This window comes from Hordeum vulgare, chromosome 2H, assembly GCF_904849725.1.
Source record: "Hordeum vulgare subsp. vulgare chromosome 2H, MorexV3_pseudomolecules_assembly, whole genome shotgun sequence".
NCBI classification, from domain to species: Eukaryota; Viridiplantae; Streptophyta; class Magnoliopsida; order Poales; family Poaceae; genus Hordeum; species Hordeum vulgare.
The window spans coordinates 141,626,194-141,639,124 of NC_058519.1; the positions used below are offsets into that span (position 1 = coordinate 141,626,194).

Below are 12,931 nucleotides of genomic sequence, written 5' to 3' on the forward strand. Positions count from 1 at the left end.
AGCAGTAGCGCTTCTAGCCGGCGCTACAACTATGTATCAGTAGCTCCGGTCGGATATACGCTACTGCTAAGTAGCCGTAGCAGTAGCACATGGATACCAACGCTATTGCTACAAGTTAATCGTAGCACCATATAATAGCGTTGGTGCCCGCGCTACTGCTAGCCCAAAAACCAACGCTACTAGTAGGCTTTTGCCTAGTAGTGTTACTCCAACCAGAACGAGGAGAGAAACACAAATCTCACATGTTCCCCGATGGAGTCGTATCTGGCTGAGCTTCATCAAACAGAGATGGAATTGAAGAACATAATAGATTATGATGTATTGCTTAGTGTGACATTGTGAACAAACACTAATCACGCCATATCAGGTGTGTGACGATCACACTATCCTCCGACTCATTGGCATCACGCCAAGAAAGGACATCAACATAGGGAAAGTCGAGAAACAATTATTTCAATCGACGTTTCTGCCCCAATTTCACTAACGATGAAGAACTCGTAGACCCTTTGACGCCCAACATATCTCATTTAGGACAGTAAAACTTCACCTAACCGAGCTCTCTCATGCCTTCAGCGATTCCGGCCATGGGATTTTGAACTTACATCATTTTTGGTCGTCAGATCTTTGTTCAGCTCTACTTTACTGTTACCTGGTCAGCCTATCCTAATGGGCCGCTATTCTCGTGACCTTTTATGACATGTGATTGATCGGGCTTTGCAAGCCCATAGTATGTGATATATTGCTTCACTAACTTCTAAGTTGTTAGGTTCTATTACTTAGTATGAGTAGTGCAATAATTTTCAACTATTTGCACCATCTAAATTTTAGCAAAAAAAATTATATCCATATTTCAACACTTTATTTATTCATAAATATATGAAAATTTCTATCGTTGTATCGCAAAATAGACAGACACGATTGATCTAGTTAAAACCATTTTTTTGGGTGAGGGGGGACGATTTTTGAGATGATGTTTAATGGACCGCGAGGGCGTGCGTCTACTTATAATTAATATTTAAAAGTTAATTTTTGGGACGGACTCACAAGCAACGGTGGGCAGGATAACAAATGAGCAAAGAGACTTCTTTGTTCAATGGCAACTAGTTCAAGATTCTAAGGAGTTAATAACTTCTTCTCTTGATTCCAGGGTTGCGTGAGTGCGACATTTACCTAATAAAGTTGCACGTGTCCTAGCTAAAAATCTTGTTCCAAATCGTTATGTAAATTTTTGCTTAATGTTTCTTCAGGGTGTGTTATAAGATTTGCTTTAGACGGAGCCTTGAACTTTGAATATAGCAGCAACGCCCCCAAAAAAACTTGTAATTAGGCATTTTTATTATGAGAAGGAAAAAGGCGGCTGCTACAAATCAACGGGATGATTTTCGAAATCATCCGCCTCGCCAGCCCGTCTGATGTACGCATTGATGACCGTCCGATCACTGTAGCGCCATGATAGTATCAACTTTAAAGCAACACGGGTGGCATTAGGCAAAAGCTTCATTGTAGGTCCATTGAAGCCACGGCCAAGCTCCACGCAACACCAATGGTTCCGACGAAGCTTCATTGCAACTTCAGCGGAGCTCCAACGTAGCACCGCCGGCTCCGGGAAGCTCCATTGCAACTCCATCGGAGCTCCAACGCAGCACCGACGGCTCCGGCAAAAGCTCCATTGTAGCCCCGTCGGAGCTCCAACGCAGCACCATCGGCTCTGACGAAAAGCTCCTTTGCAGCCCCGTCGGAGCTCCAACGCAGCACCAACAACTCCGGCTCCGGCGAAGCTCGTTGCAAATCCAGCGAAGCTCCATTGCAAAATAACTCCGTCAAGATGAAGCGCTGGATGCAACAATGGCGACGAGGAGCTCCATGGGGTTGCGGCGTCGACGAGCTCCATTGGAGCTTCGAGTGATGCATCGCAGCTTCAACCGCCGGCGGCGAGCGCTGCAACACAACATCGGGGAGCCGTCGACGATTCTCCATTGCAGCGTGACCGATCGCGAGCTCCACGCGACACCGCTTGTGCAGATCCGGCGGTCCGACGATAATGCACTGCCTTAACGTGACTGGCGAGCTCCATGGCAGCACCGGCGCCACCGAAGCTTGCAGCAACGGCAGCACATGGCCGGGCTACGAAAGCTTGCAGCAAGCCGCGACCAAGCGATAGGCGGCGAGAGCTTGCGGCAAGCATCAGCAGGAGGGGAGAGTTGGGTCAGAGGTGCGGAGAAGAGCTGGGGATCAACGATCCAGCCAGTTATTTTGTGTGACTGAGCTTCCATGTGAGGATAAGGATAATGATGAAAAAGCGATGTGTAGGCTCCACAGGACGCGTGTCGCACGTCGGAGGCGGCTTAGGCTCAGGAGGTGTTTGTTTTAGAATCGTTAACGCAAACGTAAACGTAAATGATTTACACCGTTAGTGTAAACGATATGGCCAAAAACCGTAATTTGTTTGGATGCAAGTGATGTAACGTTAACAGATACTGGCATGAAGCAAGAAACGGGAACCCAAGTCGCTAGCTCCACCCTTCCCGGTGCTGGTGGCCATAGGTTGCGCTCGAGGGTAGGTTGAAGGTAGCGCCACAGGTTGGCGTCGCTGCAGAGGAGGACGACGAGCTCGTTCCCGACGATGTGACGACAGGGGCATAGTTCGGAGTCACTGTACGAAAGGTGTAGAGGTCGCTAGCTGCAGTACCTTTGTCCGGCAAGGAGGTAAAGGGTCGGGGACGAGCCGGTGGCGAGGTCCTCTCCGACGGCGGGGGAGATCGGAGCGAGGGGGGGGGGGGGTAGGGAACGAGCCGGTGGTGATGTCTTTTCCGGCGGCGAAGGAGATCGGAGTGGAGGAGGTCGGGAGGACTGGTTCAGAGAAAGCCATGACGGTTCGGTAACGTAATCAGATTGCAGGGGGGGCGTAATCAACGGTAAATAAAGGTGGGATTTGTTTCCACGGTACCTGATTACGCCACATTGCTACCAAACCGATGTAACGGTTTCAGATTGCGCTGTAATCAGATAACGCGATGAAAAACACAAACCAAACACCTTTTTAACTGTAATCAGCCGGCTGTTTTTAATCGTTTTCCACGAGAAAAGGTAGGAAAATTGTGGCCTAAACGATGGAGCAGCACTACCCTTCATTGGACGTCCCAGATCTCCCCAGCAGCGGATCAAGCGGCCGAAACAATCGCGGTGAGGTGTCGGGAAGAAAACTGATTAACCTCCTTTTCCAACCCCGTCAGCCTGTCCTGTCGTCCCTTGATCTCATCCCCTCCCCCTGCCCGCCGCAGCGTCATCTCTCCCACCGCCCCCTCCGTTCTCCACCGGCCGTGCCGCCGCCGCTCTTCCCCCCGCACCTCCCGTGCCCCACCGCCCCATCCCTCCTGAATCCAGACCAGGCCCGACTGAACTTGCGTGCGAACGAGCCGGACGTCTCCTGCCCCGCCTACGCGCGCGATGGCCAACCCGATGTACGGCTCCGGGCCGCTTCGATCCAGGTACGCCCCGTCCGATCCCCGATGTCGTTTGGCCCAATTCGCACCCTCTGCTGTTCGAATCGATCTATTTGCCCTCGGAGCCCGTGACGAATTTGGGGGTTTCATTCGAAAATCGCAGGAACACGCCGAGCTCGGACGAGATCCAGCTGCGGATCGACCCGGTGCACGGCGATCTTGACGAGGAGATCGACGGGCTGCACTCGAGGGTTCGCATGTTGAAAGGCGTATGGCTTCACTCCCCCTGTCTCCTTTGTTCTAAGCCGGTTCATGATTTCTGTTTGGTGTGCTCAGTTGAGGTCTTATTGACGCAATTTTGGCGTTAGAAACTTATGTTGTGTGTGCCGTTTAGCATGCGTTGCAGATGCTGCATGTGACGTTCCAAAGACACATTTCGTGGTTCTCAATTTTTTTTAACGTAATTCCATCCATGATTTAGTTCTTGGTGGCTGCGCGGCCTGTAAGAGTTCGTGTAAGATGGTTTTATTTGTCCTTAAACCAAGATGAGCTCGGGGTAGATGTCAATTAGATTAGAACCATCTCAGGTTAATACGGGAGATTGCTTGTATGAGTCAACACCATATGTGAGTAGTCTATTTATTTGCGCTTGTCATGAGCTCATACACCATATGTAAGAAGTCAACACCATATGTAATACGAAATATGGTTGGTTTGATGCAACCTATAACCTGATTTAATCAGTTCATACCCACTTTAAGTCTCGTGCTCAATTATCATGAGGTCGGTACATCTTAAGACACTGCCTTCACAGTACCGTACTTTTCTTTCCGCCATTCCATCTGTTATAGGTGTGTTTGGTTGATGGCTTGATGTCCACACTAGCCTTACCAAATATTGGCAAGAGTTGGCTTGCCAATTTTTTGGCCAAGGAATGCCTCACCCTTATTTGGCCAACTATTTGGCAAAAATCTATGAGGAAGCTGTCCACCCATTGCCAACCAAAATTTTGGGAACAAAGCAAACAATTGCCAAAATTTAATAGGCAGCCATTTTTTCTGGCAGGGCTAGTGTTGGCAGCAAACCAAACAGACCCTGTACTCCTTTGTTTCTCATTGTCACTTACCTAGTCCACTATTACTGTTTATGGTTACCTTCTTGAGGGATGCTTGTTGAACCATACCTTCGGATGATATTATGTCTAGGTTTTAATTCATACAATTTTAAGTTCTAACAAGAAATGGATTTAGTACTTTGATGCGAGAACTGCCATGCTCTGACCAATTATTGGTACTTCATAGTTAAGCTGTTGCTGCTGTTTTTCTTTTTTTACATTTCAGAAACTTACTTGTTATTTGATGTGATTGCTTTTCCAGGTTGCCCAAGAGATAAACTCCGAGGCCAAGTTCCAGAATGAGTTCCTCAACCAACTGGTATTGTTGCTGTATTTCCGTTGGTCATTTGATGTGTTATTATCATGATTCTTTTGTGAAATTCTTGGTTATTTATGTTATTTCCTGAATGGTTATGACATGTTTATCGTTTTCCATGTGCACTTGTGCTTTCCTACCATTTTTCAGATGTACATCTATGTGTGCTAGAAAATACTCCGTTGAGTCAATTACTGTGTATATATGACCTAGAAGATCCATTTGATCAACAGTACTAATTAATACGACCTCTGTACCTTAATATAAAACGTCTTATATTAAGGTACAGAGGTAGTGTAGTTTAACTATTAATTTTGTTGCTTTGCAATGAGGTATGTTTTTAATATAGTTTGTTGTTTGAAATTTACTAAGCCTGCAATGGAACATATAGCAAGCAAGTTTCAAATTGGCGTATATATTGTTTGAATTGAATGGGCTATCTATATATTTTTAATGGTTAATACTACCTTTGCAAAAACTGGATAATATTGTTTTATTTGAGTAATATTACCTTTGCAAAAAAACCTTACTTTTCTTAAACAATGGTTATTCTTGGTTGTGCACTGATATTTTGTTACCCTCTGTTTATAAACAGCAACTGACCCTTACGAAAGCTCAGGCTGGAGTGAAGAATAACATGCGAAGGATGAACAAAAGCATCATCCAGCAGGGCTCCAATCATATTGTCCATGTTGTCCTATTTGCTCTGTTATGTTTCTTTGTTGTCTATCTTTTGTCAAAGTTCTCTAGAAGATAGCTCTTCTATTGGTAGGTGAAGCCAAATCGAATCAACTGAAATGTACCATGTGTTGTATTTAGTCTCAAAAGTGTGTTGCGAGTAACGAAATGGAATGGAAAAAGGGACTGGATTGTTTACATCGTATATTTGACTTGAGAGCAAGTTGTGTATCCAGCTTCCTGTCTTGAAAGAGATGCCATTTCACAACTTTTGGGCTTGTAGTATCTCAAGTCTTGAAGGAGATATATTTCATGCATATACTAACTTTTTTTTTTTTGGCTTGAGGAACTTCTGAGAATCACCAGGGCATCAAGTATCATTTTTTGATCTAAAAGTAATCGCTTGGTTGGCATTTCAAACATTTTTCATGGCAGGTTATGTCGGCCGGGGAGACAGTTTCTTCAGAACAAAATACATTTTCTGGTAGCCTTCATGCCAGAAAATTTTTGTTCTGAAAAAGCTGTTACCTCCAACCAACCGAAAATGCCATCAAGACGTCGTGAATGCCATCCCTTGCTAGCGAATGGTCGCAAGATAAGAGAGGGTCCTAAGAAAAGAGATTGACTGAACTCAGAGTAAGGTCTTCTTGGGGAGAATAGCGTTTTGGCACCCGGGCTTCATGGAGAAAAAAAATTCAAAATTCGAAAATTTTGATTTTAAAAAATCTGATTTTTTATACAACTAAACAAGTGTGTGATGTGTGTGTGTGTAAAATTTTAGGTTGAAATACTTTGAGACGCGACTGTACAAAAAAGATATTATACCTTCATCTATCTACGTATTTTTTAGAATTATTATACCTTCCTCACAAAATTTTATCTATCTATGTACAAAAAAGATATTATACCTTCATCAGGCTGAAAATTTGTATTATACTTTGTCTTTTTTGCATAATCCTCGTTTCAACGTATTTAGTTTTGAAAATTTACACACTTATGTATTATACCTTCATTTATCTATGTACTTTTTAGAATTTTTAAAATGCTAAAATAAAAATTTTCACGAAATTTGAAGTTTGCATTTAAAGACCTCCATGAAGCTTGGCCTACAAAAGCAATTCCCGCTTCTTTGGTTCATAAATCATAGGGCCTCTTTGTTTCGCATGATTTGTAAAGCGTATGAATAAAAAAAAGTAAAAATAGTGACATGTCATCCTTAACCCTACAATATTACCACGAACGTATGTATAGGTGAGATTGCAATCCTACGAATCAAACAAGCCACGGAGAATAAGATCCTAAGGATTATAATCATTCAAAATTCCTTTAGAAATTCTTTGAATAAAAAATGGCCATACGATAGGAATATCATAAAGATATGCATCTTAAATTCTACAGGGAAACAGATGTTCCATTCAGTCTAGGCTGTTTTCTTTTATAATGTGAAGGATTAATTTCTACTTTCTTCGTTTCAAAATTAATAACTTAACTTTATATTAACCTTATAAAAGGCCCGAACAGTAAAATTGATTAAAAAAATAAAAAAAATCAGAAATTTGTGGGCATGAAACGTTGATGTTTTTTTTATATGTGTGCAAAAATTTATGGTGAAATCGCATTTATGGAGGTGTGGGTAAAAAAAATCAATGCTTCAAAAATAGTGTTTTTAGAAGCATTTTGAAGCATCAATTTGTTTTTTTTTGTCTACACCTTCCGAAATGTGATTCCGTTATGAATTTTTGCATGCATGTAGAAAAACATTAATGTTTTTTATCATAAAATTTTAAATTCTTGAATTGTTTTACTATTCTTTAAATTTTACCGTTCATCCAAAAATATATGAGCTCGAGCTCAGAATAGCACTTTCGTCCGAACGGATGATTTCTACAAAATTTCTGTCCTTTAGAATTTCTATAAAATTCGTGGTGTAAACGAGGCCTGAGGCTGGGTGATGGAGGTTGGGAGATAAGAATACGGGCACCGACTGACATATGTGTGCCGCCACGCGCACCGCCGTCTGGACTTTGGAGGACAGACATGCGTCCTCCCCTTCCCCCTGCATGTCTGCCACCTCGCAATACTCCTCATCGCCTATATTTGACGAAGCCTCCTGTGTAAGGACCGGACAAGGTTTGCATACGTACGGTACCATGGCCGCCCGGCTCGTCTCCCTCCTCCTCCTTCTAGCGCTCGTCAACGTGGCGCACCACGCCGGCGTGTCCGCCGAAGACGTCATCCGGCAGGTGACGGACAGCGGTCACGGCGCTGGGCATCCCGGTCTGCTCCCGGAGGCGCAGTTCGCGGCGTTCGTGCGGCGGCACGGCAAGGAGTACTCGGGCCCCGAAGAGTACGCGCGCCGGCTGCGCGTGTTCGCGGCCAACGTGGCCCGCGCAGCCGCCCACCAGGCGCTCGACCCGGGCGCGCGCCACGGCGTCACGCCCTTCTCCGACCTCACCCGGGAGGAGTTCGAGGCGCGCCTCACCGGCCTCGTCGGCGCCGGCGACGTCCTGCGAAGCGCGCGGAGGATGCCGGCCGCGGCGCCGGCCACGGAGGAGGAGGTCGCCGCGCTGCCCGCCAGCTTCGACTGGCGCGACAAGGGCGCCGTCACCGATGTCAAGATGCAGGGCGTGTGCGGCTCGTGCTGGGCGTTCAGCACGACCGGCGCGGTGGAGGGCGCCAACTTCGTCGCCACGGGGAAGCTCCTTGACCTCAGCGAGCAGCAGCTGGTCGACTGCGACCACACGGTGTGGCATCATCAGCTCAATTAAATCGCCCTCTTAATTCACATGCTCACATAATCTGATTCTTGGTTTGCTCGTGGAAATGTGCTAAGTGCGACGCAGTGGCGAAGACGGAGTGCAACAGCGGCTGCTCCGGCGGGCTGATGACGAACGCGTACAGGTACCTGATGAGCTCCGGCGGGCTGATGGAGCAGGCGGCGTACCCCTACACGGGGGCGCAGGGGCCATGCCGGTTCGACAGGGGCAAGGTGGCCGTCCGCGTGGCCAACTTCACCGCCGTGCCCCTCGACGAGGACCAGATGCGGGCGGCGCTCGTCCGCGGCGGGCCGCTGGCGGTGGGGCTGAACGCGGCGTTCATGCAGACGTACGTGGGCGGCGTGTCTTGCCCGCTGATCTGCCCGCGGGCGATGGTGAACCACGGCGTGCTCCTCGTCGGGTACGGCGCGCGCGGGTTCTCGGCGCTGCGGCTCGGGTACCGGCCCTACTGGCTCATCAAGAACTCGTGGGGGGCGCAGTGGGGGGAGGGCGGGTACTACAAGCTCTGCCGCGGCCGCAACGTCTGCGGCGTCGACAGCATGGTCTCCGCCGTCGCCGTCGCCCCGTGATCAGCAAACGACGACGACCGGCGTACAGTAGTACGTGTTTCACGTAGTACTGTACTTCATTAGCCTAACGCTATATTAATAGACCTTATTAATCAGTAAACACTGCTATCAATAATGCCCCACTTCAAACATAGAAGCGCTTGTGTACATTTTCCCCTCGATGCTCGTGGAGGTCTCAAGTCTGAACCCTTGTGGCTTTACCGGTTTATTGGCCATTTGTTTTCTTTTTCTAAAGGAGGCAAAAGACTTGTCCCGTTCGTTAACTAAGAGAGGGTTGATACAAAGAGTAGCTAGAGACCGAAAATTACACAATGAAAACGTAACTCTCCCGGCATCAAGCACTCGACCACTTCCCCCCGCGACTCCGCGAGCGCCCAAAGTTTCGCCTCGTTTCTCAAGATCCCTCAAGATGTGGTCCGGAGGGTTGTGGCCTCAAGAGCTTCACAACAGGGAGTTGTATCTCATATTTTAGTTTTTATTCATGAAGTGACATATTAGCAGCGAGTTGTATCTCATATTTTACTTGTTTTTTTTTCATGAAGTGGTATATTAGCAGGGAGTTGTACCTCATATTTTAGTTTTGGGCAGTGCTCTCCGCCGGCGCGTCCGCACCGTTGGTTCTTTATGTAATATTTTTTTTCGATGCAGCAAAAATTCGATGCGATGCAGCAACAAAAAATAAAATTTATAGCAAAAGAAAAGTTAAAAAAACGAAGCTGATGGTGCATGATAACAAAAGTCAAACGCTGGTTGTAACAAATATTTACGTGATGTGTATGCAACTTTTTAATGAATGATTGCAGCAAAAAATAATGTCGATTGTAGCAAAAATTAACACGGTTGTAGCAAAAGTAAAAAACATCGATTATAACAAAAAATTCGACGAACTAAAGTTACAACCAAACGTATATGCAATTTTTTTAATGAATGAATGTAGTAAAAAAAATTAACGCTTGCAGTAAATATGACGATGATTGCGACAATTTAAACGAAAAAATATTGCATGCCCAGTCAACGGGCGCACACGGCCCGCGCGCCAGCCAAACGGTTCGACCGACGCGTCGAATGAAAGCGTTTCCCAGCCAAACGGTTCGACTGACGCGTCGAATGAAAGCGTTTCCCTTTAGTTTTTCATGAAGTGGCATATTATGAAGCTATCATGTGTGTTTGTGTTTTATAGAGCGTCCCAAACAGGCCAGAACATTCTGAAGTTGATCATTGTCACCGGCAAATGAATACCTCTCTGGGTTATTTCATGTCATCCGATCAAATAAAACCTTCTTTTTTGGAAATTGCTTTTGGATGCCGAGCTTCATGAAGATCTTCAAAAAAAATTCATATTTTAACATTTAAAAAAAATCTGAAAAATATACATAGATAGATGAAGGTATAATATATAAGTGTGTAAATTTTTAGAACGAAATACTTTAAAATGAGGGCTGTGTAAAAAAAAAAAAATCTAGGACTTTTAATACATGTTACTATTTATCATTTCATATCACGAATTTGGTTTTTTATATGTCACGTTTGAATTATTCCGACCTAAAATTTTGCACATATACGGATCCCCTTGTTTAGTTGCATATACTTTTAGATTCTTTTTGAAACTATTTTTTTTGAATTTTGATTTTTTCAAAAAAATTGGTCTTCATGGAGGCCGAGCTCTAGAACGTCATTCTTCTTCTTTTTTATCAAATTAAGTTAAAGCTAGCTGAAAGTCAAACATGATAAACTATTTTTTGCTGGAGCAATACTTTTTGTATGAAACTGCTTCAAATGAAATGAACTTATGAACAGGAGTTTTGTTGAATTCTGATTCAAATTTTATCGTGTTGGACTAAACGTAGTATAAACGGTGTGAATCTTTGTGTCGGTAACGACGCGTACAAGTATAATTCGTATACTTGTCTTTCAAGGACTCTTATGTATTATTCTGCATATATATATTTCATGTAATCGTATCTAAAAATGATATGTCGTTTAATGCTTGTAATATTCCTTCTCGTAGTGATTGTGTCTTTGTCTGTTCGTGGTTTTTTCTTAAGAATTTTCACGTAAAAATATATGTCTATCGTGTTTTGTTGATTTTATTTTATCTAACAAGTGATATCAGAGTCAAGTTACAGACACGAGATTCGTTCAAGTTCGAAGAAATTAAGGTTACGTCTGTCATCACGCGCGTTTGGACGTCTCGTTGAACCCGATTGAAAATCGATTTTGTTGTAGCAGCCGCAAGAAGCCGAGTCCAACAAGTGTTCTGTCCGCACTCGTTCAGTGACAAAGCCATAGGTTGGCTAGGATGAATCGCGGTCCTTCTTAAAGAGTCAACCTTTATATTATAATAAAATAGATAAAATAAAATTAATAAAAATAAATCTTTATAAGTATATAGACTATTGGCCCATCCTAGCCAGGTGCACGCGTTCATTTACAAGGTGCAACCGTAAGTCTTTTGAGGCGATTTGTTGTGTCTCTGCTTTTTTTCTAAGCAGAGTACAATCAAAGTCGCTTACATATACGAGCGTAGACTCACCTCTATAAACAGGGATGATTCTAGGGGGGAACGAGGGGGGCTAGACCCCCTAACAAATTGATTTTTCTACTATGATAGTGGTTGTTGTAGTCAATTTTTTTACTTCATATGAACTTTGTCCCCTTCATGAACAAACTTGCCCCTCCTATGCATGTGTGTTGGCTTCGTCCCTGCCTATGAACGCACGCACACACACCCTATGAGCATCTTCGAGAGACTAAGCCGGCACATCATCTTGAGATTAACGAAGTCGCCATTAACGCCTTCGTTATCAACGGGAACGTCTTGTTGTGTCGCTGCTACTCCACGTGAGATCGAGCCAAAGCAAGTCGCCGTCCAAGCACTTGATCCATCAACACAAGGGAACGAATCTCGAGTTCTTATTTTCCATCTCACCTGAAGCTCATCTGATCGCTAATACTACTACATTTGTGATGCACCTAAGAGAATTCAATATTTCTAAAAGTATAAGGCTGGCCATAGTGAGAGTAACTAAGATAGTATCATGTACTTGGGACTAACAAACATGCTGATGTGGTAGGCAATTAGAGAAGAGAGAGGGGGTTAGAGTAACATAGAAAGATACCATAACATGTTAAATGCTATGCTACTATTGTTGGAATTATGCCCTAGAGACAATGATAAATAAGTTATTATTATAATTCCTGTGTCAAGATAATCGTTTATTGTCCATGCTATAATTGTGTTGAATGAAGACTTAGATACATGTGTGGATGCATAGACAAAACACTGTCCCTAGCAAGCCTCTAGTTGGCTAGCCAGTTGAGCAAGGATAGTCAGGGTCTTCTGACTATGTACAAGGTGTTGCTGCTTGATAACTGGATCACATCATTGGGAGAATCATGTGATGGACTAGACCCAAACAAATAGACGTAGCATGTTGATCGTGTCATTTTGTTGCTACTGTTTTCTGCGTGTCAAGTATTTATTCCTATGACCATGAGATCATATAACTCACTGACACCGGAGGAATACTTTGTGTGTATGAAACGTCACAACGTAACTGGATGGCTATAAAGATGCTCTACAGGTATCTCCGAAGGTGTCCGTTGAGTTAGTATGGATCAAGACTGGGATTTGTCACTCCGTGTGATGGAGAGGTATCTCGGGGCCCACTCGGTAATACAAGATCACACACAAGCCTTGCAAGCAATGTGACTTAGTGTAAGTTGCGGGATTTTGTATTACGGAACGAGAAAAGAGACTTGCCGGTAAACGAGATTGAAATAGGTATGCAGATACTGACGATCGAATCTCGGGCAAGTAACATACCGAAGTACAAAGGAAATGACATACGGGATTATATGAATCCTTGGCACCGAGGTTCAAACGATAAGATCTTCGTAGAATATGTAGGATCCAATATGGGCATCCAGGTCCCGCTATTGGATATTGACCGAGGAGTCCCTCGGGTCATGTCTACATAGTTCTCGAACCCGCAGGGTCTGCACACTTAAGGTTCGACGTTGTTTTATGCGTA

General features: G+C 44.4%; 2 protein-coding genes across 2 annotated transcripts; both read left to right on the top strand.

Annotated features, from left to right (window-relative positions):
- Positions 1–3,243: 3,243 nt before the first annotated feature.
- On the top strand, positions 3,244–5,756 carry LOC123425575 (bet1-like protein At4g14600). Its single transcript, XM_045109266.1, has 4 exons — positions 3,244–3,488; positions 3,607–3,712; positions 4,820–4,876; positions 5,469–5,756. Exons 1-4 carry the CDS (start codon positions 3,448–3,450, stop codon positions 5,628–5,630), a joined length of 366 nt encoding a protein of 121 aa, XP_044965201.1. The 5' UTR covers positions 3,244–3,447; the 3' UTR covers positions 5,631–5,756.
- Positions 5,757–7,551: 1,795 nt separating this feature from the next.
- On the top strand, positions 7,552–9,105 carry LOC123429804 (probable cysteine protease RD19D). Its single transcript, XM_045113793.1, has 2 exons — positions 7,552–8,295; positions 8,385–9,105. Exons 1-2 carry the CDS (start codon positions 7,612–7,614, stop codon positions 8,895–8,897), a joined length of 1,197 nt encoding a protein of 398 aa, XP_044969728.1. The 5' UTR covers positions 7,552–7,611; the 3' UTR covers positions 8,898–9,105.
- Positions 9,106–12,931: the final 3,826 nt, after the last annotated feature.